At 45.9% G+C, this 26829-nt stretch overlaps 1 protein-coding gene across 4 annotated transcripts in view; it reads left to right on the top strand.

Moving 5' to 3' along the window:
- The window catches only part of PHKA1 (phosphorylase kinase regulatory subunit alpha 1), a 234468-nt gene that overhangs the window by 138584 nt on the left and 69055 nt on the right, over positions 1–26829 (top strand). For all 4 annotated transcript variants that reach the window (XM_075324056.1, XM_075324058.1, XM_075324055.1 and 1 more), the window contains exons 14-19: positions 1367–1445; positions 7140–7274; positions 10390–10499; positions 14114–14258; positions 20180–20258; positions 20406–20485. In XM_075324056.1, the coding sequence (XP_075180171.1) occupies positions 1367–1445; positions 7140–7274; positions 10390–10499; positions 14114–14258; positions 20180–20258; positions 20406–20485 (628 nt within the window). The remainder of the gene's footprint in view (positions 1–1366; positions 1446–7139; positions 7275–10389; positions 10500–14113; positions 14259–20179; positions 20259–20405; positions 20486–26829) is intronic.

Genomic DNA, 26829 nt, shown 5'->3' with positions numbered 1-26829 from the left:
AATGTTCCACTTTTTTGCACTCATGAACTCCTGGGTAGCTTTGGCTGTATGCTTGGGGTCATTGTCCATCTGTACTATGAAGCGCCGTCCGATCAACTTTGCGGCATTTGGCTGAATCTGGGCTGAAAGTATATCCCGGTACACTTCAGAATTCATCTGGCTACTCTTGTCTGCTGTTATGTCATCAATAAACACAAGTGACCCAGTGCCATTGAAAGCCATGCATGCCCATGCCATCACGTTGCCTCCACCATGTTTTACAGAGAATGTGGTGTGCCTTGGATCATGTGCCGTTCCCTTTCTTCTCCAAACTTTTTTCTTCCCATCATTCTGGTACAGGTTGATCTTTGTCTCATCTGTCCATAGAATACTTTTCCAGAACTGAGCTGGCTTCATGAGGTGTTTTTCAGCAAATTTAACTCTGGCCTGTCTATTTTTGGAATTGATGAATGGTTTGCATCTAGATGTGAACCCTTTGTATTTACTTTCATGGAGTCTTCTCTTTACTGTTGACTTAGAGACAGATACACCTACTTCACTGAGAGTGTTCTGGACTTCAGTTGATGTTGTGAACGGGTTCTTCTTCACCAAAGAAAGTATGTGGCGATTATCCACCACTGTTGTCATCCGTGGACGCCCAGGCCTTTTTGAGTTCCCAAGCTCACCAGTCAATTCCTTTTTTCTCAGAATGTACCCGACTGTTGATTTTGCTACTCCAAGCATGTCTGCTATCTCTCTGATGGATTTTTTTCTTTTTTTTCAGCCTCAGGATGTTCTGCTTCACCTCAATTGAGAGTTCCTTAGACCGCATGTTGTCTGGTCACAGCAACAGCTTCCAAATGCAAAACCACACACCTGTAATCAACCCCAGACCTTTTAACTACTTCATTGATTACAGGTTAACGAGGGAGACGCCTTCAGAGTTAATTGCAGCCCTTAGAGTCCCTTGTCCAATTACTTTTGGTCCCTTGAAAAAGAGGAGGCTATGCATTACAGAGCTATGATTCCTAAACCCTTTCTCCGATTTGGATGTGAAAACTCTCATATTGCAGCTGGGAGTGTGCACTTTCAGCCCATATTATATATATAATTGTATTTCTGAACATGTTTTTGTAAACAGCTAAAATAAGAAAACTTGTGTCACTGTCCAAATATTTCTGGACCTAACTGTGTATATATGTGTATATATATATATATATATATATAATATAATATAATATATATATATATATAATATATATATATATATATATATATATAAATAATTCCATCCGATTTGAAGTGACATCACTGATTCTATGAAATGAACATCCTTTAAAAAAACAAATAAAAAAAATAATAACCTTGCACCTCACTCTCTACACAGGGTTTTCTGGCTCCTGGAGAGATTGATCCCCTGAACAGAAGGTTTTCTACAGTTCCCAAACCAGATGTGGTTGTTCAAGGTTGGTTAATTAAGGCATTATTAACATTGCAGTTCATAAATATGAGTACATTTTTATATGTGAATAAAATTTAATTTAAAGGTGAAATTTTTGGGTCGTTTTCTTATCATTCCTGTCGCCTCATGTAAAGCAAAAAAAGAGAAAAATATAAACTCTTCTCAAAAATATGTAAATATGAAATTTAAAAAAAAAGATCCAGTCATTTAATAGGTCTGCCCATTATAGAAAGAGGGACCATTCAGGATCTCGGTTGTCTCACTATTTTGGCAGCTTTGTCAGACTTAGGCTAGGTTCACATTTCCGTCAATTTGTATCAGTCACAATCCGCTACTCTGGTAAACAACGGAATCCGTTTGGCGGATTCCGTTGTTCTCATAGACTTGTATGAGCAGCGGATTGTGACTGATGATGCTGCGTTGCATCCTCCGCCTGACTGATCAGTCGTGGAACGACGGACCGCTGGGCGGGAGGAACGCAGCGTGTAACGTTTTTTGAGCAGCGCAATTCGTAGGATTTCACTGCGCATGCTCTTTCTGGCTCCCTGCACACGTAACAAAGGTAAATATCGGGTAACCAAGCAAAGTGCCTTGCTTAGTTACCCGATAATTACCCTGGCTACGTGTGCAGGGAGCCCGACACTTCCCCACTCGGCCTCGCCCCCCTCCCGCACTCCGCATGTGTGTACACACACACACACACACACACACACACACACACACACACACACACAAAAAGACACACACACACACACAAAAAGACACACAGAGACACACACCTGTCCCCAGCCGTGCAGTCACCGGCACTGATGTCCTCAGCGCCATGGCCCCGCTCGGATCCACCCACCCCGCACTCTGCCCCCCGCACTCCGCCCACTGCACACATTCTTGGCGGCCGGCTCCTGTGAGCGATCAGCTGATCACCCGGCGGCCAGCTCCTGTGAGCGATCAGCTGATCACCCGGCGGCCAGCTCCTGTGAGCGATCAGCTGATCACCCTGCGGCCAGCTCCTGTGAGCGATCAGCTGATCACCCGGCGGCCGACTCCTGTGAGCGATCAGCTGATCACCCGGCGGCCGGCTCCTGTGAGCGATCAGCTGATCACCCGGCGGCCGGCTCCTGTGAGCGATCAGCTGATCACCCGGCGGCCGGCTCCTGTGAGCGATCAGCTGATCACCCGGCGGCCGGCTCCTGTGAGCGATCAGCTGATCACCCGGCGGCCGGCTCCTGTGAGCGATCAGCTGATCACCCGGCGGCCAGCTCCTGTGAGCGATCAGCTGATCACCCGGCGGCCAGCTCCTGTGAGCGATCAGCTGATCACCCGGCAGCCGGATCGCTCACAGGAGCCGGCCGCTGGGAGATCAGCTGATCTCTCTCAAAAGCCGGCCGGCTATTGTGAATGATCAGCTGATTGTTCTCTCTTTTACAACGGAGTCCGACAATGAATTCTAATTCTTGCCCCCCTTTGTACAACGCATCAGTCACAAGCGTCAAGCAACACATGTGACTGATGCAAAACAACAGAAATGTGAACCTAGCCTTAGTGGTAACTTCCAGCTCAGAACAACGATCTACCGGGAGTGTTCCGTATAGAAGACACACGGGAGATCTTGGCTATGCTATTTCTTCATACTGGATATAATTTAGTTACAATATGTACAAGATGGATTCCTAAGTATAATGGAACAGGATGACGTGCTGTAGTGATGTAAATCCTGTCAGCCACTTCCTCAATGTGCTTTTGTTCATTAACCCTTTAAATGGGGTTCTCCCTTAAGATGGGGCATGACTAGCTGATCGGTAGGGATGCGACACCTGGGATCCCTGTCGAACAGCTGTTCCTAATGTCGGACACACTTGATCAAGTTGCAGAGTGGAACAGCACCTGTCAACTGTATTGTTTGTCGCCTGGTACCGCCGATAAAGTCACCCTGATTCATTTGTGCAGGGATGGATGTGCAGTACCAGCCTTGGCCACTATACAGTTGAAGGTGCTGTGCTATGCAGTTCCGCAGCTGAACGCAACCCTCCACTACCTGGAACAGCTGATTGTCAGGGGTGCCGTGTGTCTCCCGACGCTGGTCTAATATTAATGACCTATCCAAAAAATATGCCATTAGCATAATGGTACTGGATAGCCAATTTAAAAGTAGTTAATATATTGTTTTACAGTTTGAACTTATAAGCCGCTAAATCCTCTCCTGCTAATGAACCATTTAGAGGCAGTTGATTTTTATTTATATATATATCTCTATCTCTATCTCTATATATCTCTATATATCTCTATCTCTATCTCTATATATCTCTATATATCTCTATCTCTATATATCTCTATATATCTCTATCTCTATATATCTCTATATATCTCTATCTCTATATATCTCTATATATCTCTATCTCTATCTCTATATATCTCTATATATCTCTATCTCTATCTCCCCCCTCTCCCCCTCTCCCCCTCTCGCCCTCTCCCCCTGCTTCGTGTGGATGGCGCACCCTCTGTTATCCACACTGTGTTCTCCATTACGCTAATATGTACTCACACTTCGGTCTGCCCTACTGAGGCAGAGCAAAGTACTGTCGTGCGAAGATGTGGGGAAAGGTCGAACGCCTGCACATGCGAACTACCATACTTTGCTCTGCCCTCGTCAGGGCAAAGAGAAGTGTGTAAGATCACAATGGAGGACACTGTGTTGATGATGTAGGACACGTCATCCACACAAAGCAGGGAAAAAGGATGGTGATCGCCAACGATAGAGGAGGGAAAACTAATATAATCAAGCATTTTGGCTATTAGTCTATTTCAAAGATTTCTAATATCAAGGTTGAGATAGATTTGAAAAAAGCAAATGGCCAAAACGTTGAATATAGGTTTTCCCTGTCAGTGAACAAATAAATTACTTCCTGTTTTGTCTATTTTTTTTTTTTTATTTTTTTTCCAAGTGTCGTATCTTCAGTGTCGAAGGTTTTTAGATCTACTAAATCCAATATTGTAGCCACTTATAGTTAGACTGCGTCCAAACTGGTAGTAGAAGGCAAATATGTATTGTGCCAAATGTGTAACGGCTACATTTCGATCTGCTTCATAGACTCGCAACAAATGTTATGTATTTGCCATGAAAAAGGTTTTACTTATTTCTACTACCCATTTGAATGCTATGTTAGGCCGGTGTCACACTTGTGAGTGCCTTGGGTGTATCTCGCTCTCATTTGCATCACCCGTCACAGGCTCAGACTCTCCGGACAGGAGCATCTCAGCTACATAGGGATGCGTGCAACCGACCCGCTCCTGTGAGGAGAGTGTGAGTCCGTGCCGGGTGATGCACCGCGAAACTTGCTCGAGATACACGCGAAGCACTCGCAATTGTGACACGGACCTTAGACTGTGTTTGTTACCAAGCAGGGTATCATACATACATACATACATACATACATACAGTGCTGGCCAAAAGTATTGGCACCAATGCAATTCTGTCAGATAATACTCAGTTTCTTCTTGAAAATGATTGCAATCACAAATTCTTTGGTATTATCTTCATTTATTTTACTTGCAATGAAAAAACACAAAAGAGAATGAAACAAATATCAAATCATTGATCATTTCACACAAAACTCCAAAAATGGGCCACATAAAAGTATTGGCACCCTTAGCCTAATACTTGGTTGCACAACTTTTAGCCAAAATAACTGCGAACAACCGCTTCCGGTAACCATCAATGCGTTTCTTACAATGCTCTGCTGGAATTTTAGACCATTCTTCTTTGGCAAACTGCTCCAGGTCCCTGAGATTTGAAGGGGGCCTTCTCCAAACTGCCATTTTGAGATCTCTCCACAGGTGTTCTATGGGGTTCAGGTCTGGACTCATTGCTGGCCACTTTAGTAGTCTCGAGTGCTTTCTCTCAAACCATTTTCTAGTGCTTTTTGAAGTGTGTTTTGGGTCATTTTCCTGCTGGAAGATCCATAACCTCTGAGGAAGACCCAGCTTTCTCACACTGGGCCCTACATTATGCTGCAAAATTTGTTCATAATCTTCAGACTTCATAATGCCATGCACACGGTAAAGCAGTCCAGTGCCAGAGGCAGCAAAGCAACCCCAAAACATCAGGGAACCTCTGCCATGTTTGACTGTAGGGACCTTGTTCTTTTCTTTGAATGCCTCTTTTTTTTTTTTTTTTTTTTCCTGTAAACTCTATGTTGATGGTTTTTCCCAAAAAGCTCTACTTTTGATTCATCTGACCAGAGAACATTCTTCCAAAACGTTTTAGGCTTTCTCAGGTAAGTTTTGGCAAACTCCAGCCTGGCTTTTTTATGTCTCGGGGTAAGAAGTGGGGTCTTCCTGGTATCCTACCATACAGTCCCTTTTTTCATTCGGACGACGACGGATAGTATGGGTTGACACTGTTGTACCCTCGGACTGCAGGGCAGCTTGAACTTGTTTAGATGTTAGTCGAGGTTCTTTATCCACCATCCGCACAATCTTGCGTTGAAATCTCTCGTCAATTTTTCTTTTCCTTCCACATCTAGGGTGGTTAGCCAGAGTGCCAAGTCCTCAGACAGTTCTTTGGTCTTCTTTCTTTTCTCCATGCTCAATGTGGTACACACAAGGACACAGGACAGAGGTTGAGTCAACTTTAATCCATGTCAACTGGCTGCAAGTGTGATTTAGTTATTGCCAACACCTGTTAGGTGCCACAGGTAAGTAACAGGTGCTGTTAATTACACAAATTAGAGAAGCATCACATGATTTTTCAAACAGTGCCAATACTTTTGTCCACCCCCTTTTTTATGTTTGGTGTGGAATTATATTCAATTTGGCTTTGACAATTTTTTTTTTTCTTTTTTTTCATTGAAGACAAATTAAATGAAGATAATAATACCAAAGAATTTGAGATTGAAATCATTTTCAAGAAGAAACTGAGTATTATCTGACAGAATTGCAGGGGTGCCAATACTTTTGACCAGCATTGTACATACATACATACATACATACATACATGCATGCATGCACACACACACACACACACACACACACACACACACACACACACACACACACATACACATACACATACACATACACATACACATACACATATACACACACACACACAGAGTAAGCTCACCTACCCTCCGTTCCCCCGGCGGCCTCCTGGTTCTTGTAGTCGGTAGGTATGTGTATCCAGTAATCATCGCGACCGATGCAGGAGCTTCCGCAGTCAGCGCTTCAGCAGCAAACGTCATACGCAGGAGCCGCTTGCCTCTAATTGGCTGCCTTTGTGATGCGCGGATAGCGGAAGCTCCTGCATCGTCGCGATGGTTACCCGATACAAATACCTGCGGACTACAAGAACCAGAAGGTCGCCAAGGGACCGGAGGGTAGATGAGTATAATGTGTGTGTTTGTGTAGACTGCAAGAGCGGGTCAGAGCGCGCTGAAAGTACGGAACCGGAAGTGTGTGCTGTGAGTATTTGCTCGTACAGCAAAGCATTGTTCGTAAACAGAGTTACAAATTTACAGCTAGCTTTGCTCATATAGCGAATACTCGCACACCAAGTTACTCGTAAACCAAGGTTCCACTATTTTTTTAATTGGAAGTTTGAAATATTAACACAGAAAACAGAGAGTGGCTGTTTGACTTTTTTCAAGCATTGCTTTGTTAGAATACTTTTCTAACTAATGTGAGTTCCATCTCTTTACAGTTTGCATCCTAGCAGAGACTGAAGAAATCCGAGAAATCCTTCAAAAGCATGGTATCGAGGTGCAGGCAGTGGCAGAAGTGAACCCCATCAGAGTGCAGCCTGCTCGGATTCTGAGCCACATATATGCCCGGCTTGGTAAGTGTAGCTGTCAAGCATGGGGCCCAAAAACAAAAGTCCGAATTGGATCCTCTTCCCCCTCTTTACACCCCCACCCCATGTGAGGGGTGCAATTACAGAAAAATATACCTGCTAACTTTAAAGACCGGTCATGTATTGCAGCACTTAGTCATTTTGAGATATTGAAACCCTTCAGTGTTTTCACCTACTATAATACTTTTTCCATATCCCTCATAGATTATGATCCCCCTCCCCCGCACACACAGTATGAATCCCCATTGTGAATTCTCCCACAGTACCCCCCACACGCCACGCACCGTACCCTATACAGTGCCCCAAGCTCGATATGAGATCTCCACATTACCCCAAGCGCATAGAAGTCTCAATAGTGGGCTTAGCACAGAGGCCCCACACTGCCTGACGCCCAGTGTATGGCGCCATAGGCGTTTGAGACACACATACTCACATACTGTGTGGGGAAAGGGGTTCTGCGAGTGCATTAGTGTGATGGCCCCAACAACCCCATAGAAGCACTAACTGATGAAATAACATTTTCCTTACCAGATTACCCTGGTGCGTTGCCCCATGCGTTCGGATTAGATACGTAGCCTGTATCCCGCGCTTGGATTAAATATGTGGCTCTGGGCTGTATCACACATGATGGGCATTAGATACGTGACACTACGAGCTGTATTATACATGATGGGCAATAGATACGTGGATCTATAGGATGCATGACACATGATGGGTGTTACAGCTCACAGTGCCGAGTATCTATCATATGTGATGTCGGTTAGATACGCGGCACTGTGGTGGTCAGTATCACACATGGGCATTAGATACGCGGTATTGCAGTATGACACATGTTGGGGATTGCATATGCCGCTCTACTATGTCAGCGCAAAGCCTTCTTCAGATGTCTGTAACTCTGGGACCTTATGAATGAAGCTTTGCACTGTCATAGCAGACCTGAGTCAGTGATCAGAGTAAAGCAGTGTGAGCTTACACCGCTGTGCTCTGAACACCGCGGTCATCAGCGTGACATTGAACTACTAATACCAGGCTACCAAGCTGTTCTCACTGCTGGATGAAGTCACTGCTGCAGTCCTGGTCTCTCCACTATGCAGCACTGCGGCAGTGACTTCTTAAGCAGTGAGAACAGTGCAGTAGTGTGACAGTAGTGCAGTGTGTGGCTGCTGATCACCACCCACCTCCGCTCGCTACATCCCAGCATCGCCTGGCACTGCTTGCTGCTGAACACTGTAAAGCAGTGACAGGGCATCTTGTTGATCTCGGTGTAGGGGGGGGTCAGGGTTATCCCCACCCCTGCAGAAGTAGACGGCACACTGGGGGTCTGTGTTTAATGTAATATGTTGTGAAATGTGAAAGTCGCCACCAGATGGTAGTGTGGCAGCATGGTTGCTCTGGCACCTAGGTAAGTAGGGAAAGAGTTAATGAAAAGGAGGGGAGCAAGAGATATGAAAGGGTGAGATAGGGAGTAGGGATTAGGAGAGTCTCCCAGTAGGAGTTGCGTATAGAAGTCCTTGTTTAAATTCTGACCCTAAGGGTCACCCCTATGGCCGTGACACGTGGGATCCGTTTATGGGATTGGTGAACTGCGTTCCCAGAAGCGAGGTATAGTCCTGACGGTTGGGGGTCTGCTGTCTGGTTTTTGTCTGGCTAAGAATACTCCAAGATTCCCTCCATCATAACTGAAGGTCAGTGCGCCCTCAAGGAGAAGGGTATGGCTGGATCCTGGGCACAGGCAGGGGAGCGCTGTAGTGTGTGGTTCTTCGTGTGCGCAAGCATCCCCGTTGGGTGGGGTGAAGTAGCCAACAGATTTTATGAATCGGTCGTTGGAGGGATGAGAGGCCTAGAGGTGTCATACAGAACCCAGATGCCAGAAGGACAGACAGATGCTAAATTTAATACCAGAACGGAGTGTAGGAGAAACCCTAATGGAACATGTAACGGCGCCGGTGTGATGCGGACCGAAGCAGTGCAGGAGTGGAAGAGAAATGAAGACTGTTAAAAGAAGTCATGTCTCGGCTTTATTGTCTGTAAACAAGAATTCAGTGTCGCCTGGACTGTTGCGGAGTTTTCCTGTGAGTGGTGTGGCGACGGGGAGGTGTGAGGTTAATGAGCGGCTGTGCTGCGGCCTGTTGACCCCTGCAGCCACGACTTACCGCTGCCTGCCCCGTGCTGCCCTCCACCACATCGGAACAGCTGTGAGCACAAATAAATAGCTTTTGGCTCCCTCACAGCAGCGGGTATGCCTAGGTCACAGCTAGAGACAGCCACAGTGTAGGAGATGGGGTTGGACATAGACTCCGGGGGCTTTCGTATTTGTGGTATGTCAATCTCATACAGTTACACACCAGCAAATGGAAAAAAATAAATAAACTGTTAAAATAGTGCATTTAATTTTATATTAAAAATAATTGATTATATAATCAATAATTAATAAAAAAAATGGTGACACTTTCCCTTTAAATGCTAGTGCATTATCTACTACACTTGCAAACTTCAAACGGAACCTAAAGACTCATCTGTTCAGAAATGCCTATAACCTTGAATGACCTCACTGCCCCACCACCGTGCGGAGCTGCCGCCCCACCACCGTGCGGAGCTGCCGCCCCACCACCGTGCGGAGCTGCCGCCCCACCACCGTGCGGAGCTGCCGCCCCACCACCGTGCGGAGCTGCCGCCCCACCACCGTGCGGAGCTGCCGCCCCACCACCGTGCGGAGCTGCCGCCCCACCACCGTGCGGAGCTGCCGCCCCACCTACACCCCACCTACTGTCTCCTCCCCATAATCCTATAGAATGTAAGCCCGCAAGGGCAGGGCCCTCTTCCCTCTGTACTAGTCTGTCTACTGTAACTTGTATATGTATTTTGTATGTAACCCCCTTCTCATGTACAGCACCATGGAATCAATGGTGCTCTATAAATAAATAATAATAATAATAATAATAATAGTGCTAAATGTTTTCCTGAGATTTATAACACTTCCCTGTCTTATCATTTGCCTCACACCCACAGTATTTATTCTTACTATTCTATAGCTCTGAATAATTTTTACATTTTAATGCACTTTAATATAAATTTTAATAATTTTATTTTTGTAATGCAGGACGCAACAAAAAAATGAAACTGACTGGAAGACCCTACAGGAATATGGGTGTCCTGGGGACGTCCAAACTGTACTCTATACGCCAGAACGTTTTTGCGTTCACTCCACAGGTATTTGAACGCATATATTACAGCCTTATTTTGGAGATTTCTTCATTGTTCCCAGCTGGGTTCTGTTGCACTGGGAATTAAAGGTGCGTGCCCACCATCAGGGTTTGCAGCATTTTGGATGCAGCGTGTTTGTGATGCATCCAAACTGCTGCATTGTACACTACAAGCACAGTGAATGAGATTTCTAGAAATCCAATGCCCACTGTGCTTATTTTCTCCGCAGTGTAATCTGACCTGCTTTGCGGCTTCCCGAGCAGCTTGTCAAATTAGGCTTGCGGAAATGCGTGTTCTCAGCGGAAAAACAGTGCAGAAATACGCTACTCCCAGAATCCTGATCATGGGCACAAACGCTGCGTTCTCCCAAGGAGAACACTCGCGTCTCCAAAGGAGGGCGGAGACAGAGTCTGGAATGCAGTGCCACTTTTCCTTTGTGTGAAACTTGCTATATTGGGTAAAATCTTGAGAAATGTATATATCTTCATAGTGCACAGAATGTATAGAACTTGGCGTGCTCTTAAACAATACTCATTATTCATATCATACAGAACCATGGTGCTCTATTCTCATGGCTGGTTATAATTTGCATTTTTTTCTGTGAGTTTCCTATGCAAATGCAAGGACAAGTTCTGTATGTGGGCACAGACACACTGAACTTATCGAAGGACATTTGAAAATAGTCTTAACCTCTTGATGCACTGTACTGTAATTGCACATCATGAGATCTTTTGTCTGTAAAGGGGTTTTCCTAAAAAACGGGGGGTTTCTGTCAAGAGCCATTTGGCAATTTCTACCATTATTCGGGTGCTAGACAAAATTATCAACTTGAATATTACCTGCTATGTTTGGTCAAACAGTTAACTCACCCCTACTGTGGTGGCTGGAGCTGCTTCTCTTTGGTGCGGTGGTGGTGTTCGGTGATATTTATTTTGCTTTTCGCAACTGCTTTTCTAGGTTTGTCTCAGTCTGGAGTGCAGTCAACTCTTTGTGATAAGTTTAGTAACTCATATACATCACATAAGAGGCACTGGGACTGCAGTATATAAATCACAGAGAACGCAGGGGCATATATATCGCAGGAGGGGCTGGGGCATGCACAATGCAGGAGGGGCTGGCGGACATGCACAATGCAGGAGAGGCTGGGGGGCATGCCCAATGCAGGAGGGGCTGGGGGGCATGCACAATGCAGGAGGGGCTGGGGGGCATGCACAATGCAGGAGGGGCTGGGAGGCATGCACAATGCAGGCGGGGCTGGGGGGCATGCACAATGCAGGAGGGGCTGGGGGGCATGCACATCGCAGGAGGGGCTGGGGGGCATGCACATCGCAGGAGGGGCTGGGGGGCATGCACATCGCAGGAGGGGCTGGCACAGACCTGACTGGGCGGTCGCTGAGGACTTTGAAGCCCACAGTGGGCTTCAATGTTTTATGCCCACGCGCTGTGACTTCAGATGTAGCAGAGCTGGAATCGTCGAGACCTTGTGTGGATTATGTCGAACCTGGGTGTTTTGGGGTTAATAAAGGGGTGAAAGAGGGTGGGTTTATTTGTATTGTATGTCAAATAAAGGATTTTTTCAGTGTTTGCGTTTTTCTTTTCACTTACAGATTAGTAATGGGGAGGGTCTCATAGTCCCTCCCATTACTAATCTAGGGCTTAGTGGCAGCTATGAGGTGTTATTAACCCCTCATGACACCCGATTGATACTGCACCTGGACAATTGTGATGAGTCTGGAAAAGTTCTGGGATTGTCTCCTCTAATGGATGCGACAATACTTGGCGGCTGCAGGCTGCTATTTTTAGGCTTTGGGTACCCAAAAAGCATGGGTCTTCCCAGCCTGAGAATACCAGCCCCCAGCTTTCTGCTTTATCATGGCTGGGTATCAAAATTGGGAGGGCGCGTCTGACTGCAACCAATCAGAGATCTGTAGACTGTCTGTCAGTGAGCGGGGGAAGCAGTGCATGTGCGTGAAGAATGAGTGGCCACATAAGTAATATGAGTGGACCCAGAAGCACTGTACAGCCATTCAAGAGACTTTGGAAGTAGAATGCTCCTGCTTTTCCCTTTTTTTTCCTTTATTTTTCTTAATTACCGGAGTTGCTGGACCCGAATAGTTACCCAGAGTTCCCTGAGAACTCCAGGGTTGGTGCTCGGGTAATTTTGAACCTTTTGCGGTTTTTACAGTTTGGGTTCACCCATCACTAATTATGATTTAAACAGGCATTTTTGATTTAAAATAAATTTTAGTTTCAGACCACTTTGTGCTCTGGGGGTTTGAAAATACTTTCAAAACCTCTGGCCCCATGACATCACTGGCTTGACTACACTACAGACAATTAAGTCGTAGAAGGGGGGGGTTACGCAGGAAATAGAGCCTGGGAGCCAGAGGCTTGGGAAGTGCTTTTACACGCCTAGAGCACTTAAAGGAGTTATCCCACACAAAAAAGTTTGGTTTAAATCAATAGGTCTTGGTATAAAAATACTTTCTACAATTTTATGTTTTAAAAAAAAAGTTCCTGTGCTGAGATAATCTCCATATCTATCCATGCTATGTATTGTGTAATGGTTGTGTCTGACCATACAGGGACATGGTCTGATCGTACCACATCTCCTGGGCAGGGAAAGACACAAAAGAGTATAAAGGCATTACAATATGGAGTCTATTTTCTGTGAGGTGAATAATTTGCAAAAACAAGCAGGGAAATGTTTTACCTCACTGAAAGATTCAGCTGTGATACTGGGCTGTAATGCCGCTGTATACTTCTTTTTTTATTTTTTATTTTATTTTCTCCCCAACCCGAAGAGATGTTGTATGAGCAGTGTCACGGGGTCCTATTTCCATATCACACAATCAACAGAGTGAGAAATGGATGAACATTCCAAAGAACATTTATTCCAAGCAAATCAAATGGTCCATACAATAATCCTACACACACAGGGTAAAATAGTCCAGAACCACGGATATAGTCCAGTAAGTGATAAATGTCCAGGTCTCTATGGGGAGCCTCAGCTTCTCCCACAGAGAATGAATCTTGCTGCTTTTCTCTTGAAGTTCTCATACAGACTGACTAATCTCCAGGTAAAACAAAGAGTTTAGGTGGATCCCAGGCCCCCCTCCCCCAGATTTAGGAACAAAAGCCCGGCAGGGAGTGATTAGTCTGCAAACAGGATGATGTACACAGAGATCACCAGGCTTAAAATACGAACCTACACAAAATTATACATAACGCCCCATATTCCACCATCAGAAGCAGACGTGGCCATTATACAGTACATAGCAGGGGCACATATATGATTATCTCCACACAGGAACATTTTTATAAAACCTATCCAATTGTGAAAATTAATTTTTATTCAAAGATCTATTGATTAACACTTACTTTGTTCTTGGGAGAACCCCTTTTATGGCTTATTTGCTTACGAATTACAGCAGCAATTTTACAGTCAAGATGCAATAGGATACGTAAAAGTATGGATGACACTATCTTTCAGAATGCAACCTAAACATATAAGTTGGGTGGGGTTAACCGTTCTGACAGATTCTTGTTAAAGCAAATCCCATTTATTCCTATAGTACACTGTGGAAATATTTTAATGACCTGATTCTGTTATATTCTAGTTCATAGATCAGCAGCAGTTTTACCTTGCTCTGGATAACCGGATGATTGTGGAGATGTTGCGCACAGACCTATCCTACCTGTGTAGACGCTGGAGAATGACTGGACGACCAACTATCACTTTTCCAATTTCAAACACCATGCTTGGTAATGGCACCTATAAGCTAATTTTATTCCATACAATGATACATTTTTATCTTGCTGTATACTTGTACAAAGAAAAAATGTAAAGGCAGCATGCAGTTTACAATAAAAAGCAACCGTGTGTTCCATACTTCTTGTTTTATTTTAACTATATATTGCTAATTAGTATTTTCTATACAGTAAGATAAAGATTAAATATAGATTTAAATAAGAAAGAAATGGTGACAATGCTCTGAAAAAGTATTAAAGGGAACCTGTCAGGTCCAATATGCACCCAGTACCACGAGGAGTTCTATTAGCATATTGCTAGTCCCTGCCTAACCGTCCCTGTATACACTGGCATAGATAAGGGTATCTAGAGTATTTCTAAAGATCTTTTACTGTATGCTAATGAGCGAGGGCACTAGCACCCTGGACGTTAGTTCCCCCCGGACAGTCTCCCCCATTAGCATGTTAGTACACCCACAGGGGAGTACTAACATGCCACTGAATGCGCAGCCCAGTAGAAATAGTTCTGGCACGAGATAATTCATCCAACGTTTCGACCATATGATTTAGGTCTTTATCAAGGATAAAGTTATCTAAGATCATAAAAAAATTACTTAAAGTGCAGAATACAAGATTAGTACATAGTATGACTTTGACAATGCAATATCTTATACAAAATATATTGGAAATAGATGTTGTTATAGGTCAATCGACCATAATGCGTCGCACATAATAAACGTTTATACGTTGTGGAAATATATGCAGAAAGGGAGAATCCAATTTATGAGTAACCTATCTAGAGAGAGAACTTAGTCTAGAGGAAGTTTGCATTTGAATGAATGAATTTTGAATGAATACGCAGCGTCACAAGATAATCTCATTCATCTCTCCGGCTGCCATCGCGTCCAACGGGATTTCGGCTCAGTGCGCATGACCCGAAGTTTGGGTCAAGCACTCTACTTTTGTTTGAAGCCAGGACGCGTACACCTGGCTTCATAGTGCACATAACCCAAACTCCGGGGTCATGCGCACTGAGCCGAAATCCCCTGTTGGACGCAATGGCAGCCGGAGAGGTGAGTGAGATCATCCTGTGATGCTGCGCATTCATTGGCATGTCAGTACACCCACAGGGCGTGCTATCATGCTAATGGAGCCGACTAGCCAGGGGAACTAACACCCAGGGGACTAGTCCCCTCGGTCTTTAGCATATCATAAAGGATCTTTAGTAATACTTTTCTAAAGATCTCTTTATCTATGCTAGTGTATACAGGGACAATTAGGCAGGGATTAGTAATATGTACCCAGAACTGCTCATAGTTCTGGGTGCATATTGGACCTGACAGGTTCCCTTTTAATAGGTTAATGCAAAGTGAATGAACAAAAGAGAAATCTACATCAACTGTTTGACACAACCACCCTTTTCCTGAAAAACAGCATCAAAAAATTTATTTTTCTATTTACGTTTGGGCACAGTCTTTGAAGGAACTTGGTATGGAAGTTCCACATATCTTGGAGAACCAAAAACACAGATCTTCTGTGGATGTAGGCTTACACAAATCCTTCTCTCTTTGTCTAGACAGACTGGATGATGATGAGATCAGAGCTCTGGGAACCTTATGATTACTTCCAGGACTCTTATTCTTCTAGGCATTCTGCAGGGAGCTTATTCCAAACATATTGGAGAACCAACCACAGATCTTGTGTGGATGTTCAACTGTGACCAAAAGCTTTGAAACAGATATTGTATTCTCAATATTTGCTCTTTCAATGTTTTTGGAGCTTTTAGTCAGATGATTCTATGGTTACTGAAGTATAATTAGGGTTTGTGCCCATGATCCAGAGAGACTTTCTAAATTCAGTGTCATCCCTCCTGCGGAGATGCAAGTGTTTTCCATAGGAGAACGCAACATCTGTGCCTACGATCAGAGTTCTGGGCGCAGGGGACTTTCGTGGTGTTCTCCCACTGAGTATATATGTCATGCTGCGGCTCAGAAAGCCGCACCACAGGTCAGTTTACGCTGCGTACAAGAGAAGCACAGTGGGCAGGAGATTTCTACAAATCCCTTTCACTGTGCTTGTACTGTATAATGCAGCGTTTTGGACACAGCGAAAACACTGTGCCCAAAACGCTGCAAACATATTGGAATGTACCCTAACACAGGTCTGCAAGGGTGATATTGTTTGAACAGTAAGAGGTGATTTTTATACACTTTTGGTCACTGAACTTAGTAAAAATATTGCCATTGATGACACTTTATGAGCTAAAGAGAATATGATTGAAATGATGTAAGCAGGTTATTTTGTGCTGAAATTCAATGGAAATGGGGTTTGTGTGATGTAAGCTAATTTTATGGCAAGGAATGACTGCATGTTTTTTGCAATTTTTTTGTAAGCAATTTGATCACTCTTCACTGCAGTCTACATTTAGTGAAAATTTCCTCTATAAAAGCTGTGGATTTGGTCAGCATTAATTGTCATCAACACTGAGAAATACAGACAGATACTTATACATAATGCAATCCGATCAGGAAGGCGGCTGGCTCCAAATTTATTTTGCAGCAAGACAACGACCCCAAACATACAGTATCTTCAGCATAAAGAAGAACAAGCAGTCCTGATATGTCACTCACATATTCCTAATCTCAACATTATGAAGTTTTTCTCAGAATACACAGAGACAGAGGGATTGTAAAAGCCTAAATCCACAGAAGATCTATGGCTAGGTCTCTAAGATGTTTAGAGCAAATTCCCTACTGAGTTCCATGCAAAATTGTGTGCACATGTTTAGAGAAGAAATGCTGTTTTTAAACCAGAGCATGTTTATTGATTTGATTTTAGATTTTTCTTTTGTTCATTCTCTTTGATATTTTTTGCTTGACAGTCCTCAAGGTATCATACAGGAACACTTTTCATTTAAAAAGTCCAGTTGGTTTATTTGAAGCTGCACTCCTGGTCACATCACAAAGCCTTTTCCATTTCAACGCGCACAGTATGGTTTTTACTGTCCGTTTAACCAGCGGCTAGCCTACTCACACATGGATACCACTTCCAAGTGGAGCTATCGCCCTCTATTCACTGACCCCAGTCAGCATGCACTCTCCTCTACATGAGGTTTCTTCATGGAAGCCTGGCAGCTTCCTCACACTGACTCCAGTCAGTCTCTCCTCATGTCAAACACAGACTGATTTCATTAAACCGGTCATGTGACCTGTCAGACACGTCAAACACACCCATGGGTGGGGTATGTAGGTAATCAGACCCACACATCTCTCTAGTTACCTGTAAACCTGTCCCAATGAACATTTTAGCAAAAATGTGGCACTACATGTACCAGGGAGGACCTTCAGGTTTACCTCACTTCCGTGGTATGTACCGACCATTTACAATGCAGCCGGTTGCATTGTAATGTATGTGTATGTAGGAAGTATACGTGTATATATGGCTTATGGGTGATTGATTCCACTCAGTCATCCATTGTACCTTATTTTATTCATTTTTGGAGCAGCATTGATTCCGTGGTGTTGTACAAGTGAAAAGGGTTTACATATAAATATAAATTACAATGAACAGAATAACATAGACAAACTGTTAGAGGAGAGCGGACCCTGTTCTTGAGGCTTAGTCTACAGCAAGGGTGGGCAATTAATTTTCCTAGGGGGCCACATGGTAGGTCATGACTGCCGTGGGAGGCTGAACCAATAGGCTGAAATTAATTTAATATTTAATGTTAACAAACAATATAAAATATTTATCATAGTATCATAGTTTTTAAGGTTGAAGGGAGACTCTAAGTCCATCTAGTTCAACCTGTAGCCTAACATGTTGATCCAGAGGAAGGCAAAAAAAACCCAATGTGGCAAACAAGTTCCAATGGGGAAAAAATGTCCTTCCTGACTCCACATCCGGCAATCAGACTAGTTCCCTGGATCAATACCCTGTCATAAAATCTAATATACATAACTGGTAATATTACATTTTTCAAGAAAGGCATCCAGGCTCTGCTTAAATGTTAGTAGTGAATCACTCATTACAACATCATGCGGCAGAGAGTTCCATAGTCTCACTGCTCGTACAGTAAAGAATCCTCGTCTGTGATTATGATTAAACCTTCTTTCCTCAAGACGTAGCGGATGCCCCCGTGTTCCAGTCGCAGGCCTAGGTGTAAAAAGATCGTTGGAAAGGTCTCTGTACTGTCCCCTCATATATTTATACATTTGTGATTAGATCCCCCCTAAGCCTTCGTTTTTCCAAACTAAATAACCCCAAGTTTAATAACCTGTCTTGGTATTGCAGCCCACCCATTCCTCTAATAATCTTGGTCGTTCTTCTCTGCACCCTTTCCAGTTCAGCTATGTCGTTCTTATATATCGGTGACCAGAATTGTACACAGTATTCTAAGTGCGGTCGCACTAGTGACTTGTACAGAGGTAGAACTATATTTTTTTCATGAACACTTATACCTCTTTTAATACATCCCATTATTTTATTAGCCCTGGCAGCAGTTGCCTGACACTGTCCACTAAAGTGAAGTTTACCATCCACCCATACACCCAAGTCTTTTTCTGTGTCTGTTTTACCCAGTGTTCTACAATTGCCACTTCTCAGCCCAATCCTCCAATTTACATAAATCTCCCTGTAATATAAAATTATCCTCCTCTGTATTGATTACCCTGCAGAGTTTAGTATCATCTGCAAATATTGAAATTCTACTCCGTATGCCCCCAACAAGGTCATTTATAAATATGTTGAAAAGAAGCGGGCCCAATACTGACCCCTGTGGTACCCCACTATGAACTGAGACCCAGTCCGAGTACGTTCCATTAATAACCACCCTTTGTTTCCTATCACTGAGCCAGTTTTTAACCCAGTTACACATATTTTCCCCTATCCCCATTATTCTCATTTTATGTACCAACCTTTTGTGTGGCACCGTATCAAAAGCTTTTGAAAAGTCCATATACACAACATCCACTGCATTTCCCTGGTGCAGGCTTGAACTTACCTCTTCATAGAAGCTGATCAAATTAGTTTGACAGGATCGATCCCTCATAAACCCATGTTGATACTCTGTCATAAGGTTATTTTTCTTGAGATACTCCAGTATAGCCTCTCTCAAGAAACCCTCAAGGATTTTACCAACCGTAGAGGTTAAACTTACCGGCCTATAATTTCCCGGCTCAGTTTTTGTCCCCTTTTTGAATATTGGCACCACATTTGCTATGCGCCAGTCCTGCGGTACCGACCCTGTTATTAAGGAATCTTATTTATCATTAATACCATTTAATGTTGAGCACAATTAAGTGCTGACATCCTTTATATCCTCTAAAAGCCCACAAGCAGCACCCCTATACACTGTAGAAGTCCACATACAGACCCCTATATACAGTGTGATCCCCCAAATACCCCCTTATATAAGATGAGTCTCTACATAGTCTCCTATACACAGTATGAGCCCCCACACATCCGCCTTATATTCAGTCTCGCCTACATAGGATAAAAGTAAAAAAAATAAAACACACAACACCTACCTCACTCCCATTCCCCCAGCACTCTGCTCCCGTCTCCAGTACACGGACTCTACCTCTATCCTCCACCAATGTATTCACTTCTATCTGCAACCCATGGATGCAGTAGTGGTGGTATCGGGCAGTGGAGGGCATGGTGTGGGCCGCTGGTTTCAGCCCTTCGGTTGTTTTAATTTGTGTGTCCCTGACTAAAATAGCCGGAGGGCTGGAGGTGCCTGCTGGCCGCACTTTGCCCAGGTCTGGTCTACAGGCATAAGTATCTAAGGTTTCTATAAGGTAATCCTTGAAACAGAAACCTCACATGACACTTGAAGAAAACTGTGTAAAAAGAGTCTAAGTAGATTTGAGTGCCCGAGATCACAATCCAATGTCTTCTCACATATCTTTCTGTCTATCCATCTATCATCTTAGATGCTTCAGGCAACAATCTGGATCCAACTGTGCTTGCTACTCTCCGAAAACTCCAGGATGGATACTTTGGTGGAGCCAGGTACAATACATTCTTCTATTTTCAGTCATCTCAATTTCATAAAGGTTTGAGTTCTGTAGCGAGCAGTGATTTAAACACAAATCCTAAACACAGTCCCTAAAAGTATTTATTAATTTGGGTTCTTATTTTTTTTTTGCCTTTCTACAGAATTCAGACTGGACGCTTGTCAGACTTTCTTACCACGTCGTGCTGCAAACACCTTAGTTTCATGGATTCTTCTGTAGAGGGTAAGCTGTGCTATGGGTAAGTGTCTGCTGCAGGAGCCAGAGGCAGTCATTGTGCAGGGAGCCAGAGGCAATCATTGTGCAGGGAGCCAGAGGCAATCATTGTGCAGGGAGCCAGAGGCAATCATTGTGCAGGGAGCCAGAGGCAATCATTGTGCAGGGAGCCAGAGGCAATCATTGTGCAGGGAGCCAGAGGCAATCCCGCATGTGGCTCAATCCTCCGATGATGGTGAACGAAGTGGAGAGACTTGATGGGATGTAGAATAGATTAAAGGTGGCTGGATGGAGATGCAGAAATACTCAAATTATACTAATTACAGGGTAAGAAATAGAAGAACTGAGCAAAAACCTCAAATATGATGTGGAATTTTTTGATTTTAAAATTTATTTTCTTTTTCGCTCCTAATTGGGAGACCCAGACAATTGGGTGTATAGCTATTGCCTCTGGAGGCCACACAAAGTATTACACTTAAAAGTGTAAGGCCCCTCCCCTTCTGGCTATACACCCCCAGTGGGATCACTGGCTCACCAGTTTTGTGCTTTGTGCGAAGGAGGCAACACATCCACGCATAGCTCCACTTTTTAGTCAGCAGCAGCTGCTGACTATGTCGGATGGAAGAAAAGAGGGCCCATACTAAGGGCTCCCAGTATGCTCCCTTCTCACCCCACTGTATGTCGGAGGTGTTTGTAAGGTTGAGGTACCCATTGCGGGTACGGCGGCAGGAGCCCACATGCTGATTCCTTCCCCATCCCTTTTTACAGGGCTCTGGGTGAAGTGGGATTTACCGGTCTCCAGGCACTGAGACCGTGCTCCATCTACAGCCCCTGGAGAAGATGCTGGATGGAGCGGAGTACATCAGGGACATGGCCCTGCTTCCTCAAGGTACTCTGTGTCCCCGTGCATTGGGCGCTCACACCGCAGCATGCTGGGTGTTGTAGTGCGCCGGGGGACATCAGCGCTGCGGCGCCTGTGCCATGGCCTCATTCAGCTTCGCTGAAGCAGGCTCACTTATGGGAATTGGTCGCGCCGGCCGCTGGGACTGCGGCGCGGCTGGCACTTGTAGTGCGCCGGGGACTTCAGCGCGGCCTGCGCTTTTACGGCGGCCGCGCTGATAACTAGAGTCCCCGGCTTTTGCGGCCTGCTTCCGTTCGTTCCCGCCCCCAGACCTGCCAGTCAGGAGAGGGGCGGGACGCTGGCCACTTCTAGGATTCGGTCGCGCCGGCCGCTGGGACTGCGGCGCGGCTGGCACTTGTGGTGCGCCGGGGACTTCAGCGCGGCCCGCGCTTTTACGGCGGCCGCGCTGTTAACTCGAGTCCCCGGCTTCTGGGCCTAGTCTCCCTTCGTTACCGCCCACAGCCCTGACAGTCAGGGTAGGGGCGTGACGCTGCATAGCACAGCAGCGCTGAGAGCTGGAGTATGTTTTACATACTCCACCCCTCTCACTGTGTGCACTGTGAATCCGGATTCCCGCACTTTCTCAGGCACGCCCACGGCTTCCTTCTCTACAAGGACGCCGGCAGCCATTAGTGTCAGTTTCTGTACGATACAGAGACAAGTGTGGAAGACCCTGGCATTCTGATAGTCACACAATCGCTGCAACAGGCGTTAAACAGCACCTGGGGTGCTAACCCCACTAGTGCAGAAGTGCACTTATAGATATGCTTGTACTATATACATTGCACTGTTTGGTCGCACGTTGTATATACCCTCCTGGATTATGCGGAGGAGTTATCAGCATATTCTCTGTGTAAAACAAGGGTGCAGAACCACATGTTTTTTCTATACAGCTGGTACAGCATGTACGGCTATATGGCCGGCAGGTTACATAGACTCCCATTGTATGCACTAATGGCCAGGGGATGAGGACGGTGTCTGCAGTATTTACTGACAGTTTTTCTGAGACTATGGCTATGATACTAGAAGCCTAGCAGTCCGGACATGTCTCTCACAATATGGGCATTGAATCATTGATCCATGGCCCCCCTCAGTGTGAACAACTAACAGCTCCGGGAATGTCACACGCATCCCAGAGTCACGGCTCTGCACGGACGTCAGTCCCAGACAGCCTAAGCGGGCTCACTATGAGCGGCCTCGGTTTCATCAGGGTCCTAGCAGAAGGACTCGCTGTGTAATGAGGCGGAAGTAGCGGCTCAGGATTCTGATCCTGAGACCGCTCTCAATCTGGATACACCTGATCGTGACGCCATAGTAAATAATCTTATAGCGTCCATCTATAGAATGTGGGTTATTTCTCACAGCTCCTCCAGTGGAGGAGTCAGCTTCACGTATTTTTCTGGACCACTCTGCCTTCAGAGAGGCAGTCCAGGAACACCACGCTTATCCAGATATGCGCTTCTCCAAACGGCTTAGGATACACGTTATCCCTGTCCCCTGACTTGGTCAAGGACTGGACCCAGTGTCCCCAGCGGCATCCTCCAATCTCCAGGCTTGTAGCTAGATCCATAGTTGCAGTGGGAGATGGAACTGCACTCAAAGATGCCACTGACAGACAGATGGATCTCTAGTCGAAAGCCATCTATGAGGCTGTCGGCGCACTGTTGGCTCCGGCATTCTCTCCCTTGGGGCACTCCAAGCTATTTCAGCTTGTCTTACACAGATTGACACGGTTACACGTACATCTGTGCCGCAGGTGGCATCCTTAACCTCTCAAATGTCTGCATTTGTTTCTTACGCAATTCAGGTTGTCCTGGACTCTGCGAACCGTGCGGCGGTAGCCTCCGCTACTCCGTGTTTTTCAGCAGAGCCTGGTCTGCTCGTTAAGTGAATGGAAGGCAGATTCTGCTTCCAAAAAAGGTTGCCTAACCAGTTGCCTTTTTCTGCTGACCGACTGTTTGGTGAGCGTTGGATGTAACCATTAAACAGTCCAGGGGTAAGGATTTATCCTTTCCTCAGCCCGGACACAACAAACCCCAACAGAGCAAGAGGCAGTCGGGGTTTTCGGCCTTTTCGAGGCTCGGGCAGGTCCCATTTTTCCTCGACCAATGTGGACTCAAAAGGATCAGAGGAGCTCAGATTCTTAGCGGGCTCAGTCACGCCCAAAAAAAAAAAAAAAAAAAAAAAAAAAAAAAAAAAAGCGACAGTCTGAAAACCCGCTTCCAAGGCGGCTTCCTCATGACTTGCGGCCTCGGTCGGTAGCAGGCTCTCCCGCCTTGGCGATATTTAGCTGCCATAGGTCAATGACCATTGAGTGTAAGACATTCTGTCTCACGGGTACAGGATAGAGCTCACTTCTCGTCCTCCAACTCGATTCTTCAGAATCCCGGCCGAGCCGCTGCTCTTCTGCAAACAGGGTGCACTCTATAGGCAGAAAGAGTGATGACCCCCGTTCCTCTTCAGGAACAAGGTCACGGTTTTTACCCCAAATTCTTTGCGGTACCTATAACAACGGGCCGTTCCGTCCCGTTCTGGATCTAAAAATGCTCAGCAAGCTCGTGGACACCAGGCGGTTCCGGATGGAATCCCTCCGCCATGTCATCGCCTCAAGGTCCCAAGGATATTTCCTAGCATCATTAGGCATCAAGGATGCTTATCCACACGTGCCGGTTGATCCAGAGCACTAGCGTTTCTACGCTTCGTTATAGGAGACGAACACCTTCTGTTCGTAGCTCTACCTTCCGGCTAGCGACAGTCCCACTGGTCTTCGCCAAGGTCAGGGCAGCAGTAGTCACAGTCCTGCACTCTCAGGGTCACTCTGTGATCCCGTATTTAGACGATCTACTTGTCAAGGCACTCTCTTAGGAAACATGCCAACACTGCCCGAACGTTGCGCTGGAGACTCTCTAGAGTTTTGGGTGGATCATCAACTTTTTAAAGTCAGATCCGACCCCGACCCTATCGATAACATATCTAGGCATAGAGTTTCTTACTCTCTCAGCGATGGTGAAGCTTCCGCCAGACAAACAGCATTCACTACGGGCTGCAAGCTCTTCTTTAAGAACCAGTCGCACACATTGAGACGCCTCATGCACTTCCTACGTAAGATGGTAGCAATGGAGGCAGTTCCTTTCGCGCAGTTTTACTGCGTCCACTACAATAGGACATTCTCCGCCAATGGGACGAGGAGTCGACGTCTCTCAACAGAGTCGTCGTTCTTTCTCAGGCGGCCAAGGAATCTCTACGGTGGTGGCTTCTTCCCACCTCTTGGTCAAAAAGAAGGCCCTTCCTATCCCCATCCTGGGCGATAGTTACGACAGACGCGAGTCTATCAGGGTGGGGAGCAGTTTTTCTCCACTACAGCGCTCAGGGTACGTGGACTCAGCAAGAGTCCACCCTTCAGATCAATGTTCTTGAACACAGAGCAGTGTATCTTGCCCTACAAACCTTCCAACAGCGGCTGGAAAGCAACATATCCGACTTCAGTCGGACAGCTCCACAGCGGTGGCATACATCAACCACCAAGGAAGAACGCGCAACCGGCAAGCCTTCCAGGAAGTCCGGCAGGTTCTGATGTGGGTGGAAGACACGGCATCCACCATATCCACAATTCACATCCCAAGTGTGGAAACTAGGAAGCTGACTTCCTAAGTCGCTGGGGTGTGGCCGAAAGAGTATGGTCTCCTCACCCGGACGGGTTTCAGGAGATCTGGCGCCGCTGACAGAGGCCGGACGTCGATCTAATGGCGTCACGGCACAACAACAATGTGCCAGCTTCATGGCACGGTTTCACAATCATCGAGCTCTGGCGGCAAACGCCTTAGTTCAGCATTGGTCGCAGTTCCAGCTACCTTAGGTGCCACCTCTGGCATTGTTGCCCAGAGTACTGCGCTAGATCAAGACCGACTGCGGCCGCGCCATCCTCGTCGCTACAGATTGGCCGAGGATGTTGTGGTACTCGGTTCTGTGGTGCCTCACGGTAGGCTAACCGGGGGCACTACCAGACCAATCAGACTGGCTGTCTCAAGGGCCATTCTTCCTTTTGAATTCTACGGCCCTCAACCGGATGGTGTGGCATTGAGTCCTGGAACCTAGTGTCGTCAGGATTACCTCAGGACGTGGTTGTCACCATGAGACAGGCTAGCATACCAACGTCCGCCAAGATTGACCACAGGACGTGGAAGATATTCTTATCTCGGTGCTCGGCGCAGGGTGTTTCTCCCTGGCCGGTTGCATCGTCTATGTTTCCTTCCTTCCTGCAATCTAGGTAGGAAAGTGGGTTGTCGCTCAGTTCCCTTTAGGGACAAGTCTCAGCGCTATCGGTATTTTTTCAGAAACGACGACTTCCTCAGGTACGCACGTTCCTACGGGGAGTTTGTCTTCTCAGCACTCCGTACAAGCGGCCGTTAGAGCCCTGAGATCTGAACAAGGTTCTAATTGCTCTCCAGATGCCGCCTTTCGAGCCTTTGAAGGATGTCTCCCTTCCCGCTTTTCACGGGAAGTGGCCTTCTAGTAACGGTCTCGTCTCTTAGGAGAGTTTCCGAGCTAGCAACGCTCTCATACAAACTCCCTTCCTGGTCCTTCACCAGGACAGGGTAGTTCTGCGTCCGGTTCCGGAATGTCTCCCTAAGGTGGTATCCCACTTTCATATCAATCAGGATATCACCTCACCTTCTTTGTGTCCTCGTCCAGTCCATCAATTTCAGAAAGATTTGCATCTGTTGGTTCTGGTGAGAGCACTCAGGTTCTACTTCCCGCATGACGCTCCTGCGCCACCCGGATGCACTCTTTGTCCTCGTCGCTGGTCGGCGTAAACAGTCGCAAGCTTCCAAATCCACCCTTGCTCGGGGGATCGAGGAACAAATTCTTGAAACCTACAGTTCTACTGGGCTTCTGGTTCTCTCAAGGCCGAAGGCCCATTCTACCAGAGCCGTGGGTCCATCCTGGACCTTACGGCACCAGGCTACGGCTCAGCAGGTGTGTCAGGCACCTACCTGATTGGGTCTGCATACTTTTACCAAGCATTTTCAGGTGCATACCTACGCTTCGGCAGACGCCAGCCTAGGTAGATAAGTCCTTCAGACGGCAATTGCCCACCTGTAGGAAAGGGCTGTTTGACGGCCCTATCACGAGGTATTCTTTTACCCACCCAGGGACTGCTTTTGGACGTCCCAATTGTCTGGGTCTCCCAATTAGGAGCGAAAAAGAAGAAGGGAATTTTGTTTACTTACCGTAAATTCCTTTTCTTCTAGCTCCAATTGGGAGACCCAGCACCCGCCCTGTTTTCTCTGGGTTTTTCTGTTTTTTCGGGTACACATGTTGTTCATGTGGTATGGTTCAGTTCTCCGATGTTTCCTCGGATTGAATTGGTCTTTAAACCAGTTATTGGCTTTCCTCCTTCTTGCTTTGGCACTAAAACTGGTGAGCCAGTGATCCCACTGGGGGTGTATAG

The sequence above is a fragment of the Anomaloglossus baeobatrachus genome, chromosome 9, assembly GCF_048569485.1.
Source record: "Anomaloglossus baeobatrachus isolate aAnoBae1 chromosome 9, aAnoBae1.hap1, whole genome shotgun sequence".
Taxonomy (NCBI): Eukaryota; Metazoa; Chordata; class Amphibia; order Anura; family Aromobatidae; genus Anomaloglossus; species Anomaloglossus baeobatrachus.
This window is presented reverse-complemented; position numbering and strand designations above follow the sequence as displayed.